Source organism: Hemitrygon akajei, chromosome 8 (genome assembly GCF_048418815.1).
Source record: "Hemitrygon akajei chromosome 8, sHemAka1.3, whole genome shotgun sequence".
In the NCBI taxonomy this organism is placed as follows: Eukaryota; Metazoa; Chordata; class Chondrichthyes; order Myliobatiformes; family Dasyatidae; genus Hemitrygon; species Hemitrygon akajei.
In genome coordinates, this window is record NC_133131.1 from 71,696,331 (window position 1) to 71,714,121 (window position 17,791).

At 47.1% G+C, this 17,791-nt stretch overlaps 1 protein-coding gene across 4 annotated transcripts in view; it reads left to right on the forward strand.

Annotated features, from left to right (window-relative positions):
• The window catches only part of LOC140731978 (uncharacterized), a 164,624-nt gene that overhangs the window by 20,576 nt on the left and 126,257 nt on the right, over positions 1–17,791 (forward strand). For all 4 annotated transcript variants that reach the window (XM_073054022.1, XM_073054024.1, XM_073054025.1 and 1 more), the window contains 5 exons: positions 1,282–1,453; positions 5,590–5,736; positions 9,208–9,298; positions 11,297–11,392; positions 17,552–17,736. In XM_073054022.1, coding sequence (XP_072910123.1) covers positions 1,282–1,453; positions 5,590–5,736; positions 9,208–9,298; positions 11,297–11,392; positions 17,552–17,736 — 691 coding nt within the window. The remainder of the gene's footprint in view (positions 1–1,281; positions 1,454–5,589; positions 5,737–9,207; positions 9,299–11,296; positions 11,393–17,551; positions 17,737–17,791) is intronic.

Genomic DNA, 17,791 nt, shown 5'->3' on the forward strand with positions numbered 1-17,791 from the left:
CTGTAATAAATCCTTTAGTTTGTACACGGATATCCCAGCCACATGTCCCTTCTGCGGGCTGGAGGAGATTGTGTACCACATGTATCTGGAGCGTGTGAGGCTGCAGCCCCTTTTTGCATATCTGTGTGGGCTGCCTCTCTCCTTCTGGTTGCATCTTAGCCCCACCCTATTTATATATGGTCATCCAGTAAAGGGGGGGGGCATGGAGGGATGAGGATGTCCTTGCCAACTTGCTCCTGGGGCAGGCGAAAACAGCCATCCGTGGGTCTTGGAAACGGGTGGCGGGAGGATCTCCCCGGGCAGACTGCCTGGCAATGTTTAGGGGGTATGTTCGTGCCCGGGTAAATATTGAGAATATAGTGAGTGGGGTGAGGAGAGATTGAGGGGGGAGTGAGGGGAGTTTGGGAGAGTGAGGAGTGTGGGGAGTGAGGGGTTATTGTAGATGGAGTGAGGGGGAGTGTAGAGTGAAGGATGCGAGGGTTTAGTGTGGGCAGAATTGTGTCATTAAGTAGAATGTGGGGGAGTGTAGGGGGAGTGAGGGGAGTGTGAGGGGAGTGTGAGGGGAGTGAGGGGGTGAAGGGGGAGTGTAGGGAGTGAGTGGTATGTAGAAAGAGTGAGGGGGAATGGGAGAGTGGGGGAGTGAGGGGGGTGTAGGAGACTCTGGGGATAGTGAGGGGGAGTGAGGGGATTTGGCGGTTAGTGTGGGGGGAGTAAGGGGGTGTGAAGGGGAGTGTGGGATATATGGGTGTGAGTGGGGTGAGGAGAGAATGAGGGAGGGGTGAGGGAGTGAGGGATTAGTGTAAGGGAGTGAGGTGGAGTGAGGAGGGTGTAGGGTGAATGTGAGTGCCAAAGGTTACAGGAGTGAAGAATGGTGTTGAGATGGGTGGCAAATCAGTCATGATAGATTAGCGGAGCATTCTTGATGGATGGAGTGGCCTAGTTCAGCTCCTATGTTTTATGGTCTAATCTGGACTGGAGAGAAGGAAAATTTCTTCAAAGTCATGTCCTACAAATGAAAGATCTCAACTCAGACCGAGGACTCTCCATCTCCAGCCCCAGATGTTGAGTTCCTCCAGCATTTTGTGAGTGGCTCCAGATCCCAGCACCTGCAGATCCCTTGTGTTTCCCTGAATACCGATGATCAGTTTGTGGAGTTACGGGGACCGGTGATTGGTGGGATTGGACTGGTTTAACCCACAAACCCTTCGGGTGGTAGAGATCAGCCTGCTGTCCTGTGGAGACGCGGTGTTTGAACTGAAGCGTGCCCGCTCTCGTTCTCAGGCCACTTCCTGAGTGACCAGAGTGAGCCCACGGGTGGTGACGATCTGAAGGAGCCGTCTGTCTCCCTGTACCAGTCCCCCAGCCTTCAACAACAGATGGACTCTGAGGACGAGGAGAAGCAGCAGTTTGCTGCCTTGCTGGAGAAACTGGGAGCTAGCGCCATCTTTGAAGGGTAAGATTCAAGATTCATGATCGTTTAATGTCATTCCCTGTACACAAGTGTAAAGGAGAACAAAATAATTGTTGCTCTGGCTCTAATACAGCACAAAAAATGCACAAAAATTTAAAAAACACAATAAATATAAATATGTAAGATAGCTTATATATGTAGATTGATTGCATGCCCACAAAGTGATGCTAGGCACGTGAGTGTCTGTACATAAGGTGACTGACAGGAAATGATAAAGCAGAGGTGGTTAGTGGGTGGAGGTGTTGATCAGCCTTACTGCTTGCGGAAAGTAACTGTTTTTGAGTTTGCTTCGTAGCCTCTTCTCTGATGGGATGGAACAAGAAATCCAAGAGCAGGGTGGGTGGGTGATGTTACCGGCTCTTTTTGTGTAATCCAGGGATTCCTTGCATAGGTTAAGGGTCTGTCAGTGACTAGGAGCCCTTGGTATCTTCTCCAAGGAGAAGTGTAATCCACCATAAAGAAATAGTTATACCCAGCCAATTCCCGTCCTATTAGCCTACTCTCAATCTTCAGCACAGTAATGGAAGGGTCATCAACAGTGCTATCATACAGCACCTACTCGGCAATAACCTGCTTACGGATGCCCAGTCTGAGTTCCATCAGGGCCACTCAGCTCCTGACCTCATCACCTCCTTGGTCCAAACATGGACCAAGGAGCTAAATACCAGAGGTGTGGTGAGAGTGACAGCCCTCGACGTCAAGGCGGCATCTGACTGAATATGGCTTCAAGGCGCCCTAGCTAAAATGGAGTCAATGGGGATTAGGGGGAACCCTCCACTGGTTGGAATCATACCTGACACAAAGGAAGATGGTTGTGGTAGTTGGAGGTCAATCATCTCATCCTCAGGACATCACTGCAGGAGATCCTCAGGGAAGTGTCCAAGGACCAACCATCTCCAGCTGCTTCATCAATGACCTTCCTTCAGAAAGGTCAGAAGTGGGGATGTTCACAGATGACTGCACAACGTTCTGCACCATTCGTGACTCCTCAGATAGTGAAACAATTCATACCCAAATGCAGCAGGACCTGGACAACATCCAGGCTTGGGCTGACAAGTGGCAAGTAACATTCGAGCCACGCAAGTGCCAGGCAATGACCATCTCTAACAAGAGAGGCTCTAACCATCGTCCCTTGACATTCAGTGACATCACCATCACTGAATCCCCTACTATCAACATCCTGAGGGTTACCATTGACAGGAAGCTGAACTGCTCTAGCCATATAAACACTGTGGCTACCAGAGCAAGTCAAAGGCCAGGAATCCTGCAGGGTGGAACTCACCTCCTGACTCCCCGAAGCCTGTCCACCATCGACAAGGCTCAGGTCAGGAGTGTAATGGAATACTCGCCACTCACCTGGATGAGTGCAGCTCCATCAACACTCAAGAAGCTCAACAGCATCCAATACAAGGCAGCTGACTTGGTTGGTACCCCTTCCACAAGCATCCAATCCCTCCACCGTCGACGGACAGTTGCAGCAGTGTGTACTGTCTACAAGATGCACTGCAACAACATACCAAAGTTCCTAAAGCAGCACCTTCCAGACCCACGACCACTACCATCTAGAACAGCAGATACCTGGGAACACCACCACTTGGAAATCCCCCTCCAAGTCACTCACCATCCTGACTTGGAAACATATCACCATTCCTTCATTGTCTCTGGGTCAAAATCATGCAATCCCCTCCCTAATAGCACTGTGGGTGTACCTACACCTCAGGAACTGCAGCAGTTCAAGAAGGCAGCTCATCACCACTTTCTCAAGGGCAACTAGGGATGGGCAATACATGCTGGCTTAACTGGCGATGCCCACATCCCGTATATAAATGAAAAAAGCCACAGCGGCCTAACCACGAACATTGGCAAGATCCAACTGGAAAGATGCTGTTATAATTAGCTGTGGTTTCCCACGAAGTTATCTTAGTTAAGTCTGACCTGAGACATCGTTAAAGTGAGGGGACAGTATGGAGAGTGAGGGGAGGGGGGTGTGGACAGTGAGTGGCAAGAGTGCTGAAGCTGTGGGCAGTGAGGGGGCACTGTGATGATGAATCTAGACCGACACGTAAAATGCTGGGGGATCTCAGCTGGCCAGGCTTCAACTGTGGAGAGGAATGGACAATCGAAATCAGAATCAGGAACAGGTTTAACATCACTAGCACATGTTATGAAATATGTTGTTTTGCAGCAGCAGTATGGTGCAATTCATAATAAATCCATAAATTACAATAAAAATATTCATATCTGAAAAAGTAAAATGAATAGTGCAAAAAGAGGAAATAAAGACAAAAAGCAGAGGTAGCGTTCGTGAGTTCATTGTCCATTGAGAAACACGATGGCAGAGGGGAAGAAGCTGTTGCTGAAACATTGAGTGTGTGTCTTCAGGCTCCTGTACCTTCTTCCTGATGGTAGCAATGAGAAGAGGGCAGGTCCTGGGTGATAGGGGTTCTGCTGCCTTTTTGAGGCATTGTCTGCTGAAGGTGTCCTGGATGCTGGGGAGGCTGGTGCCCACGATGATACCGGCTGAGTTTACAACTTTCTGCAGCTTTTTCCGATCCTGTGCAGCGGCCCCTCCACATCAAATTTCATGCTGATCCCTTTATCGGGACTGGAAAGGAGAAAAACTTTCTTAATGTCTGATGGTGATCTGGCAGTGATCACGTGGATGGTCACAGTCTATAAGATAAGATACGTGGGAACAGCATAGTAATGCTGATGGTGTGAGATACATCGTATCAGAGAGAAGGTCTGGTGGGTCACACGTTATTGATTTATTTAATGTATTGACGTCTGTTTTAAATTATGTATTGCACTGAACTGCTGCTGTAAAACAACACGTGAATGATATTAAACCTGATTCTGATCACTAGAAATATGGGTTTCTTGTGCTCCCAGAGCTAAAGACAACAATGGCCTTTCACCTCTGCTGCAAACAGTGTTTGTAAATAATGGCATTTCTCCACGATGGATCCGTTCAGCATTCACAGTCCAAACTCTGGAATTCTTTCAACTTCCATGTCTCCACCAGAGATGTGGACTGTTGCAGTTGTGCTTGGAGTATTGTAAGCATTCAGAGTCTCTGCTAATTCTGTATCATTTGTCCATCTGACTTACTCTCTCTCCCCTCCCCCTCAACCCTCCCTCCCCCTTCACTCTCCTTTCTCCCGTCTTTCTCCCCCTCTCACATGCTATTTCTCTTCCTCCCTCTCACCTCTCTTGCCCTCTTTCTCTTTCTCTCTCCTCCCTCTCTCCACCTCTCCCCTCTCTCTCCTTTCTCTCAACCCTTCTCTCCCTCTCCCACTCCCCCTTCCTTTTTTTCCTCACCTTCCTCTTCTGTCCCCCCCTCCACTCTCCCTCTCTCCCCCTCCCTCCCCTCCCCCTCTCCCCTCTCTCTATCATTCGCTTCCTCTATTCCCCTCTCTTCTCTCTTTCACCCTCTCTCCTTCCTTTATCCCTCTCACACTTTCTCTACCATTCTCTCTCCCCTTACTCTTGACCATTTTTCCACCTCTCTCCCCCTTTTCTCCCCCTCCTTCCTTCTCACCCTCTCTCTTCCCTCTCTGTCTCACCCCCTTTCTGTCTCCCCCTGTCTCCCCTGCTCTCTCCTCTTTCTCCCCTTCTCTCTCTCCCCCACTGCCTCTCTCCCCTCTCTCTCACATGCTATCTCTCTTCCTCCCTTTCACTTCCCTTTCCCTCTTTCTCCTTCTCTCTCTCCTATCTCTCTCCATCTCTCCATTCCCTCTCCATCCTTCTCTCTCCCAATCTTTCCCCTCTATTTCTCCCACTTTCTTCCCCTTCTCTGACCCCTTCTCTCTCTCCCTCTTCTCTCACCACTCACCCCTCTTCTATCATTCTCTCTCTCCACCCCCTCTTTCCTCACTCTCTCTCCTTCTTTGTCACTCTTCCTCTCTCTCACTCACTCTCTACCACCCTCTCTCCCCTTCTCTCTTTCCCCATTTCTATCTCTCTCCTCTCTCCCCTCTCTCTCATCTTCTCTCCCCCTGTCTTTCCCCCTTTCTCTCCTCACTCTCTCCCCTCTCTTCTCTCCCTGTTTCTCTCTCTCTATCTCCCTCCCCCTCTCCCTTTCCCCCTCTCTCTCCCTCCCTCCCCCACCCCCTCAGTAAGACAGAGATTTGGAAGCTATGGTCACAGCTCCGAGCCAGTGAGCCCAACCTGCTCGGACACCTGGAGGACTTCCTGTGCAAAGTGAGCGGTCAGATCCAGGACACCATGCAGGAGAAGGAGGAACTGGAGCACACCCTGAAAAAGTGAGTAGTGTTCCAACCAAAACGGTGCAGATGCCTAAAACCTGAAATAAATATATCAGAAAGTGCGGGAAACACTCGCCAGGTCAGGCAGCGTCTGTGGAGAGAGAAAAACCAAGATAATGTTTCAGCCTAGTGATATTTCATCAACCTGAAATAATGTTTCTCTCCCAAACCTGTTGAGTTGGTGTTTTCAGTTTTTGTTCCACTAAACTTTGTCATTGTTGAATCACCTTAGTCACTCTCTGCACTTTTGACATTTATAAATGCCCTCAGTGGCTCGTGCCTCCTGTACCTAATAAAGTTGCCAGTGGGTGTATGTTCGTGCCCTTCTGCTGCTGTAGTCCATACACTTCAAGATGCATTCAGAGGTGCTCTTGCACGCCACTGTTGGAACGCCTGGTTATTTGAGTTACTGTCGCTTTCCTGCCGGTTTGAACCAGTCTGACCATTCTCCTCTGATCTCTCTCATTAACAAGGCATTTTCACTCACAGAGCTGCTGCTCACTGGATTTCTTTTTGCACCACTCTCTGTAAACTCCAGAGACTGTTGTGTGTGAAAATCCCAGGGGATCAGCAGTTTCTGAGATACGCAAACCACCCTGTCTGGCACCAACAATCATTCCACTGTCAAAGTCACTGAGATCACATTTCTTCCCCATTCTGATGTTCGGTCTGAACAACCACTGAACCTCTTGCTCATGTCTGCATATGTTTATGAACTGAGTTGCTGCCGCGCGATTGGTGATTAGATATTTGCAGTAACGAGCACCTATTAGAGTGGCCATGTTAATCAGAGAACCTATTTCTCGAGCATCCATTGATCTTGCAGGAGACGTCGTTCAAATTCACCAAGATCTGAAGAGTTTCAGAGTCATGGAGTTGCATCGCACTGAAACAGGTCCTTCAGCCCATCTCCTCCAGGCCAACCCAGGTGCCTATTTGCCTGAGTTGCCTTTACCTGTATTTGGACCATATCCCTCTAAACCTTTCCAATTCATCGACTTCTTCAGGAAGTGTACACTTAAATGCAAGTGTACCCGCCTCTACCACATCCTTTAGCAGCTCATTCCATACACCCCCCACCCTCTGGGTGAAAATATTGCCCCTCAGATCCCCATTAAGTAATTCTTCTCTCACCTTACAGCACATTACAGACCCTTCGGCCCACGATGTTGGGCTGACTTTTTACATATTCTAAGATCAATCTAACCCTTCCCTCCCACAGAAACCCCATTTTTCTATCATACTAATGCCTATCTAAGAGTCTCTTAAATGGCCCTAATGTACCTGCCATAACCAAAGCATTCCACACATTCACCCCTCTTTGTGTAAAAAGCCTATTGCTGACCTTTCTTCATGCTTTCCTTCAATCACCTTAAAATTATGTACCCTCTTATTAGCCATTTCCACCCTGGGAAAAAGTCTCTGGCTGTCCACTCGAACTATACCTCTTATCATTTTGTACACCTCTATCAAGTCATCTTTTATCCTCCTTCACTCCAGAGAGAAAAGCCCTAGCTTGCTCAACCTATCCTCGTAAGACCTGCTCTCTAATCCAGACAGCACCCTGGTCAATCTCCGTCTCTAAAGCTTCCACACCCTTCCTATAATGAGGTGATCGGAACTGAACACAATACTCCTAGTGTGGTCTAACCAGAGTTTTCAGAGTTGTAACACTACCTCACAGATCTTGAACTTAATCCCCCAACTGATGCCTGTTTATCAACTCTATCACCTAGAATGACAACTTTGAGGGATCTATGGACTTGGACCTCCTGTCCATCTACACTTCACCTTCAAATTCAACCTTCCAAAGTGAATCAGTTCACACTTTTTTGGATTGAATTCCATCTGCCATTTCTCAACCCAGTTCTGCATCCTTTCAATTGCCTGTTTGAACAACCTTCTACACAATCCACAACTCCACCAGCCTCGTGCCATCTACAAACTTGCTAACCTACCCTTCTGCTTCCTCAAACAAGTCATTTATGAACATCTCAAAGAGCAGGGTCCCTGTGGAATACCACTGCTTTAGGGAAATGTCTGTGAAGAAGTCTACCTTATCTATGACCTTCATAATTTTATAAACCTCTGTAAGGTCACACCTATCTCCTTCACTCCAGGGAAAACTCTCAGGCTGTCCAGCTTCTCCCCTTATTGCTTAAGGAGTGACACCCATAGGAATCCTTGCAGCACTCTCTCCAGTGTAATCCAATCCTTCCTACAGGATGGAGATGAGAAATGCACACGTTGCTCCAAGTGCAGTGTCTGCACGAGTCCCCAAAGAGTTAAACTGAGCCTGAGGTTCAGTTCCTCCTTGTGGAACTGGATCCTCGAGTTCCTCACTTTCAGACCCCAGTCAGATCGGATCAACAACAACATCTCCTCCATGATCTCCATCAGCACAGATACACCATAGGCCTGTGTGCTTAGCTCCCCGCTCTACTCGCTTTACACTGATAACTGCCAGGCTAAGCACAGCTCCAATGCCACATTTAAGTTTGCTGACGACACCACTGTCATTATCTAAATCTAAGGTGGTGATGAATCAGCATATAGGAGGGAGATTCCAATTCTGGGCGAATGGTGCCACTACAAAAACATCTCCCTCAATGTCAACAAAATCAAAGAGCTGATTATTGACTACGAGAGGTGCATAAGCCAGTCCTCAGAGAAGGAGAGAGTCACAACTTTAAATCCCTTGGCATTGCCATTTCAGAGGATTTGTCCTGGGACCAGCACGTCAGTGCCTTCACAAAGAATGCATGGCAGTGCCTCTACTTTCTTAGAAGTTTGTGCAGATTCACCTTTGACTAACGTGGTGAGGAGTATCCTGACTGGTTGCATCATGGCCTGGCATGTTGAATACCACTGCCCAGGGTGAATGTTTCAGGTCAATAACCTTCCATCAGAACGTCATGTTCCTGCTGTAATATTACCCCTGATTTTCAGTTCCCCACACAAACTGCCTGATTTGCAAACTTCGACTTTTCATACCTGTTACTCCCTGCTAGATGAGTGGCAGGGTGGAGATACGTCTCTACCAAAGGAGGTATAAGGCACTCCTTCCCTTTGTTAGCCTGCAGGTCACCCTTGCTTAGAACCCTGATCAGGGTGACGTGAAGCATTGGGAGATGGTCATATGAGCAGCTGGTGTAGATCACAAGTCCTGGTTATGCGACCACTGATGCCAGGCAGAGAATCTCTAAAGAGTATTGATAAGGGCTGGGGTCACCCGCCTTGTTTAGACACTGCCCAGAAGAAGGCAATAGTAAACACCTTCTGCAGAAACATTGAACAAGAACAAACATGGTCATAAACCATGACATACTACATGGCTCATGATGATAACTCCCTGCTAAAGAAAGCAAAGGGACATTCGAAGCCTTTCTTTCTAAAAATCCGAGCTGGGGTGAGATTTCCAGATGTTGGGGACCCTGTCTGAAACTTACTTTTGTTCTGGTTCCTCAGGAAGATGGTGGAGCACAACGCAGACGTGCAGAGACTATACGAGGAGATGGAGTTGCAGATTCAGAGTGAGAAGGAAAGGATTGAGACTGAGGTGAGACCTGTGGGGCTGAGCTTTAACCCAGCCACAGCCCGAGCAATATTCAAATAGATATTACAAAGCTGTCACACACATTCATAGGGTTGTAAGAAGGTGTATGGTGTGTTGGCCTTCATTAGTCAGGAGATTGAGCTCAAGAGCCACAAGGTAATGTTTGCAGTTCTATAAAACCCTAGATGGACCACACTTATTGTGGTCAGTTCTGATCGCCTCATGATTGGAAGGAAGTGGAAGCTTTAGAGAGGGTCCAGAGGAAATTTACCAGGATGCTGTCTGGATTAGAGAACACGTCATAGGTTAAGTGAGTGAGGGCTTTTCTGTTTGGAGGGAAGGAGGATGAGAGGTGACTTGATGGAGACGTACAAAAGAATAAAAGGCATAGATTGAGTGGACAGCCAGAGTCCTTTTCCAGGGCAGAAAAGGCCAATACAAGGGCATTATGTTAGAGTGATTGGAAGCATTGGGGTAAGCTTTTTACACAGAGAATGGTGGGTGCATGGAACCTGCTATCAGAGGCAGGTACATTAGGGACATTTATGAAACTCTTAGATAGGCACATGGATGATAGAAAACTGGATGGATATGTGGGAGGGAGAGTTAGATTGATCTTGGAGTAGGTTAAAAGATGGGCACAACATCGTGGACAGATGGGCCCGTACTGTGCTGTACTGCTCTTTGTAGTTAATTCACATTTACTGTAAACACAAGGGATTCTACAGTTGCTGGAAATCCCAAACAACACACACTAAATGCTGGGGGACTCACAGATCAGGCTGTGTCAATGGGGAGGAATAAACAGTCGATGTTTCAGCTGAGAACCCTTCATCAAGGTTTACTGTGCTGAGTTTCTTGTGACGTACAGTTGGGATGTTAAACAAAGCTGTCAATGGAGTGAAGGTGGTCCACGTTCTAATCAATGACAAGAGATGACTGGACAGGGAATGTGTTGCAGAATGTGGGATCTGGTTGGAACGTAGAATGTCAAATATTGAACATAGAACATTACAGCATAGTACAGGCCTGTTGGCCCACGATGTTGTGCCCATCTTTTAACTGACTACAAGGTCAATCTAACCCTTTTCCTCCTACACAACCCTCCGTTTTTCTATCATCCACGTGCTAAGAGTTTCTTAAATGTCCCAAATGTACCTGCCTCTACCATCACCCGTGTGTGCGTTCCACACACCCACCACTCCCTGTGTAAAACCCTGCCTCTAACATCCCTCATTCTTTGAAGATTCAAATTTCAAATTTATCAAATTTATTGTTCAAATTTATGTACCTTGACATCATGAAGGATCCCACCCACCCTGCTCATGGACTGTTTGTCCCACTCCCATCAGGGAGGAGGCTACATAGCATCCACGCCAGGACCACCAGACTGAAAATCAGTTGCTTTTCTCAGCTGGTCAACACCTCCATACCCCCAACTACCATGACTTTATCATTTCCTGTCAGAGTCATTTTATGGAAAGACCCTTAAGCAAACTTGTGCATTTGTATTGATTGTGTTCTTGTTATTATTGTGTTCTTTATCTTATTGTGGTTTCTTTTCTGTGCTGATCCGGATTCGGAGTAACAATTATTTTGTTCTCCTTTACACTCGTGTACAGGAAATGACATTAAACAATCTTGAATGTTGAAAAAAACGCATTGTTTGCGTTAACAGCCAACGCTGCCGAGGCTGCGCTGGGGGTGGGGGGGGAGAGTAGGGGGCGCAGCCCAAAGGCGTCACCACAGTTAATTAAGGTGACTCCTCTAATCACCCTAAAATTGTGTCCCCTCGCATTGCTCAGTTTATTAAAGGAGTGAGATTGTTTCTTTATGGGCATTGTTGCAATATCAGCTCTAGTTCTTTGTTAATTTCTCAATGTCCTGCTGGGATTTGACCCCATGCTCTCTGGGTTGCTTATCCAGTGGCCTCACTGTGTTCTTGCCGCCCCTTGTACACACATCCATTGACTGAATATACATCTTATTCCTTCCTTGCAGAGTATGGCCAAGTTCCAGGTACAGAGCCAAGATTTGCAGAAGGAGTCAGACAGTAAACAGGATGAGGTGCAGCAACTTCTTCAAATGCAGACACAGGTAAACCAGATGTGTATCCCAGATGTGACACAGGTAAACCAGATGTGTATCCCAGATGTGACAATGGAATCTATGATCACACCCTGATTCCCCATCTCCAGCTGAGGCTCATGGTGAATCAATGAACTGGGAACTGCTACAAGACCTGTGACCCAATGCAAAAGGTGACCTTTGCAAAGTTCTAATAAGGATTGAATCCAAGTCAGAGTCAGGCTCCAAATCAGGTTCAGAATTACAGTCAGATCCAGAATAAGACTCCGAATCAGGATCAGAATCAGAATTAGGATCAAAATCAGGATCAGGATCAGAATCAGAAGCAGTGATGGGGGACTCTGCAGTTAGGGGGTCAGACAGGCGATTCTGTGGATGCAGGAAAGAAACTCGGATGGTAGTTTGCCTCCCAGGGCCAGGGTCCAGGATGTTTCTGATCACGTCCACGATATCTTGAAGTGGGAAGGTGAACAGCCAGAGGTTGTGGTACATATTGGTAACAACGACATAGGTGGGAAAAGGGAGGAGGTCCTGAAAACAGACTACAGGGAGTTAGGAAAGAAGTTGAGAAGCAGGACCTCAAAGGTAGTAATCTCTGGATTACTGCCTGTGCCACATGACAGTGAGAATAGGAATAGGATGAGGTGGAGGATAAATGTGTGGCTGAGGGATTGGAGCAGGGGGCAGGGATACAGATTTCTGGATAATTGGGACCTCTTCTGGGGCAGGTGTGACCTGAACAAAAATGACGGGTTGCACTTGAATCCCCGGGGACCAATATCCTGGCAGGGAGGTTTGCTAAGGCTACTGGGGAGAGTTTAAACTAGAATTGCTGGGGGTTGAGAACCAAACTGAAGTGACGGAGGAAAGGGAGGTTGGTTCACATATAGAGAAAGCTTGGAGACAGTGCAAGAGGGAGGATAGGCAGGTGATAGAGAAGGGATGCCCTCAGACCAATGGTTTGAGATGTGTCTATTCTAATGCAAGAAGCATAATGAACAAAGCGGATGAGCTCAGAGCGTGGATCAGTACTTGGAGCTATGATGTTGTGGCCATTACAGAGACTTGGATGGTTCAAGGGCAGGAATGGCTACTTTGAGTGCCAGGCTTTAGATGTTTCAGAAAGGACAGGGAGGAAGGCAAAAGAGATGGGGGCGTGTCACTGTTGATCAAATATAATGTCACGGCTGCAGAAAAGGAGGAAGTCATGGAGGGGTTGTCTACTGAGTCTCTGTGGGTGGAAGTTAGAAACAGGAAGGGGTAAGTAACTCTAATGGGTGTTTTTTATAAACCACCCAATATTAACAAGGACATCAGGAGCAGATAGGGAGACAGATCCTGGAAAGGTGTAATAATCACAAGGTTGTTGTGGTGGGGGATTTTAATTTCCCCAATATTGATAGGCATCTCCCTAGAGTGAGGGGTTTAGATGGGGTGGAGTTTGTTAGGGTGTTCAGGAAGGTTTCCTGACACAATATGTAGATAAGCCTACAAGAGGAGAGGCTATACTTGATTTAGTATTGGGAAATGAACCTGATTAGGTGTCAGGTCTCTCAGTGGGAGAGCATTTTGGAGATAGTGATCACAATTCTATCTCCTTTACTACAGCATTGGAGAGGGATAGGAACAGACAAGTTAGGGAAACGTTTAACTGGAGTAAGGGGAAATATGAGGCTATCAGGCAGAAATTTGGAAGCATAAATTGGGAACAGATGTTCTCAGGGAAATGTACGGAAGAAATATGGCAAATGTTTAGGAGATATTTGTGTGGAGTTCTGCAAAGCTACATTCCAATGAGACAGAGAAAGTATGGTAGAGTACAGGAACCGTGGTGTACAAAGGCTGTTGGAAATCTTGTCAAGAAGAAAAGAAAAGCTTACAAAAAGTTCAAAAAACTAGGTAATAATGGAGATCTCGAAGATTATAAGGCCAGCAAGAAGGAGTTTAAGAATGAAATTAGGAGAGCCAGAAGGGGCCATGAGAAAGCCTTGGCGAGCAGGATTAAGGAAAACCCCAAGGCATTCTACAAGTATGTGATGAGCAAGAGGATAAGACATGAGAGAACAGGACCAATCAAATGTGACAGTGGAAAAGTGTGTATGGAATTGAAAGAGATAGCAGAGGTACTTAATGAATACTTTGCTTCAGTATTCACTATGGAAAAAGACCTTGCCAGTTGTAGGGATGTCTAGCAGTGGACTGAAAAGCTTGAGCATATAGATATTAAGGAAGAGGATGTGTTGGAGCTTTTGGAAAGCATCAAGTTGGTTAAGTCACCGGGACCAGATGAGATGTACCCCTAGCTACTGTGGGAGGCGAGGGAGGAGATTGCTGAGCCTCTGGCGATGATCTTTGCATCATCAATGGGGACGGAAGAGGTTCTGCAGGATTGGAGGATTGCAGATGTTGTTCCCTTATTCAAGAAAGGGAGTAGAGATAGCTCAGGAAACTATAGACCCATGAGTTACCTCAGTGGTTGGTAAGTTGATGGAGAAGATCCTGAGAGGCAGGATTTATGAACATTTGGAGAGGTATAATCTGATTAGGAATAGTCAGCATGGCTTCGTGATTATTATGGCTTTGTTATTATGCAGGTCGTGCCTTATGAGCCTGATTGAATTTTTTGAGGATGTGACGAAACACATTGATGAAGGAAGAGCAGTAGATGTAGTGTATATGGATTTCAGCAAGGCTTTTGACAAGGTAACCAATGCAAGGCTTATTGAGAAAGTAAGGAGGCATGGGATCCAAGGGAAACATGCTTTGTGGATCCAGAAGGCAAAGAGTGGTTGTGGGTGGGTGATATCTGCATGGAGGTTGGTGACCAGTGGTTTGCCTCAGGGATCTGTTCTGGGACCCTTACTCTTTGTGATTTTTATAAATGACCTGGATGAGGAAGTGGAGGGTTGGATTAGTAAGTTTGCAGATGACACAAAGGTTGGGGGTGTTGTGGATAGTGTGGAGGGCTGTCAGAGGTTACAGCAGGACATTGATAGGATGCAAAACTGGGCTGAGAAGTGGCAGATGGAGTTCAACCCAGAAGAGTGTGAGGTAGTTCATTTTGGTAGGTCAAATATGATGGCAGAATATAACATTAGTGGTAAGACTCTTGGCAGAGTGGAGGATCAGAGGGATCTTGGGGTTCGAGTCCATAGGACAGTCAAAACTGCTGCACAGGTTGACTCTGTGGTTAAGAAGGCATACGGTGCATTGGCCTTCATCAATAATGGGATTGAGTTTAAGAGCTGAGAGGTAATGTTGCAGCAATATAGGACCCTGGTCAGACCCCACTTGGAATACTATGTTCAGTTCTGGTTGCCTCACTACAGGAAGGATGTGGAAACCATAGAAAGGGTGCAGAGGAGATTTACAAGGATGTTGCCTGGATTGGGGAGCATGCCATGAGAATAGGTGGAATGAACTCAGCTTTTACTCCTTGGACCGACGGAGGATGAGAGGTGACATGATAGAGGTGTACAAGATGATGAGAGGCATTGATCGTGTGGATAGTCAGAGGCTTTTTCCCAGGGCTGGAATGGCTAGTACGTGAGCGCACAGTTTTAAGGTGCTTGGAAGTAGGTACAGAGGAGATATCAGGGGTAAGTTTTTTACGCAGAGAGTGGTGAGTGCATTGATCAGAATCAGAACCAGAATTAGGATTGGAATCTGGATCAGGATCAGAATCTGGACTGAGATTAGGATCAGGATCATTATCACTGACATCTGCCAAGAAATCTGTTGTTTTGTAGAAAATGTACAGTGCAATAGGTAAAGAAAAACACTACAGATTCAAAAAGAATTAATAAATACTGCAAAGGAACTAGTGAGCTAGTGTACATGGGTTCATTGTGCATTCAGAACTCTGATGGGAGAGGGGAAGAAGCTGTTCCTGAAAGGTAGAGTGTGTGACTTCAGGCTCCTGTACCTCCTGGGTGACAGCGTTCCTGAGTGATGGAGGCATTGCTTTTGGAGATGTCCTCGATGCTAGGGAGGCTAGTGCCCACGATGGAGATGGCTGATCCCGAGTGTTTCAGCCTCCATACCAGGCAGCGATGCGACCAGTCAGAGAGCTCCCTCGGGTACGTTTATAGAAATAAAGTCTTTGGTGACATGAAACTGAAACCAAACTGCAGATCAGCAGGTCAGGCATCAGGCAGCATCTGTGGAGAGAGAATAATGTTTCATCAGGACCCGAAGCAGGGTTTGGGTCCAAAACATCGACTGTTCATTCCCCTCCACAGATGCTGCCTGACCGGCTGAGTTCCTCAAACATTTTGTGCGATGCTCTTTCATCGGGAGAGATCCTGCCCGACATTCTCGATATTTCCAGTCTTTGCTCCCTCGGTTTCTCGGGTCACGCGACACTGATCTACCACCTCGCCCAGGTTCCACGTGTGAGCATGCACACGCTGGGCAGATATGTGGCCACAAAGTGAGAGCATTTCACTTGAGGACCTGAGTTATAGGGGAAGGTTGAATAGGTCAGGAGTGGAGGAGAATGAGGAGAGATTAGATAGAGGTGTACAAAATTAGGAGGGGTTTAGGTCGGGCAAATGCAAGCCGGTTTTTTTCCACTGAGGGTGGGTGAGACTAGAATTAGAGGTCATGGGTTAAGGGTGAAAGGTGAAACGTTTAAGAGGAACCTGAGGGGGAAACTTCTTCACTCAGAGGGTCATGAGAGTGTGGAACGAGCTGCCAGTGGAAATGGTGGATAGAGGTTTGATTACAACATTTAAAAGAAACTTGGAGAGATACATGGATGGGAGGGGTATGGAGGGCTATTGGCTGGGTGCAGGTTGATGGGGCTAGGCGGAATAACAGTTCAGCACAGACTAGATGAGCTGTAAGGCCTGTTAGTGTGATAACTGACTGTATGTGGATGGGAGGGATATACAGGGTTAAGGTGCAGTTGCAGGTCGATATGCTGAGACATGGGCTAAAGGGCCAGTTTCTGTGATGATTCTTTGACTCTATGACCCCTTGGCCTATGCCAGCTCTTGGACAAATCCCCTCAGCCCTGTTTGAACAGATGTCACTGTCATCTGTCCTTCTCCTGCCCATTGACCTGCTATCCACCCACATCCATTCCTCCCAACTCTCTCCTCCAGGTAACCTACCCATCCACACCTCTGCGGGAGGACCTGCATTAATGTGCGAGAGGGTAACCTGAAAGGGAATGCGCAGATAGGCATCATATTTTGTGTGTCTGCGAGAGAGGCCATAATACCATAAGACATGAGAGTAGAATAGGCCACTTGCCCCATCGAATCTGCTCTGACATTCCATTATAGCTGATAACATACCCAATCAACTTGCCTTTACAGCTGTCTGTGGCAACTAATTCCACAGATTCACCACCCTCTGGCTGAAGAAATTCCTTCTCATCTCTGTTTTAAATGGGCGTCCCTCTATTCTGAGGCTGTGTCATCTGATCCCTAGGTTTCCCTACTACAAGAACCATCCTCTCCACATCCACGCTATCTAGATCTTTCAATATTCAGTAACCTTCAATAAGATCCACTCATTTTTCTAAACTCCAGTGAGCACAGCCCTGAGCCATCATAAGTTAACCCTTTCATTCCCAGGATCCTTCTATTGAATCTCCTCTGCACCCTCTCCAATGCCAGGACATCCTCTCTGAGGTAAGAGGGCCTCGAACTCCTCACAATGCACCAAATGGGTGTGAGTGTGTGTGTGTGTGTGTGTGTGTGTGTGTGTGTGTGTGTGTGTGTGTGTGTGTGTGTGTGTGTGTGTGTGTGTGTGTGTGTGTGTGTGTGTGTGTGTGTGTGTGTGTGTGTGTGTGTGTGTTTCTGTTTGAAGGTGAACGGACAACAAGTCTGAAACGTGAACTGGTAATCAATGATTATTTCAGCATGAATACTGTCTGATGTGGTGCGATGTTGGAGCAATGGATCAAAGCACAGAGATTCAGATCCTGCCTCCAGGCTACATGGTGGTACAGAGTACACAGGGTGGAGAATATCGTGCAAAGACAGGAACAATGCAGGCTTATTAACGAATAGTCGGACACTAGTGAATAAAAACATAACATTGAAGATAGGATGGTGGCTCATCACTAAGACAAAGAAAATAAAAGAAACTTATCCAAGTTGGAAGGACATATCCAGTTGCAATCATGAGCATACCTGTCCTTTCCTTCCCCCCCAGCTCCAGGCGGAGATTCAGTCCCTGCGTGGCCAACAGGAGGAGACCAGCACCGAGAACCAGCGGCTCAAAGTGACCAATCAGGAGATGGAGACGCGGCTGGAGGGGATCCAACGGGAGCTTCAGGAGGCCCAGGATCGGCTGGTCACCCTCCAGGAGGAAACAGCTCACCGGGAGGGGAAGGAAGGGTGAGGCATCTCAGAGGAACTACATGGGGCATTGGGATGGCTGGGACAGACTGGA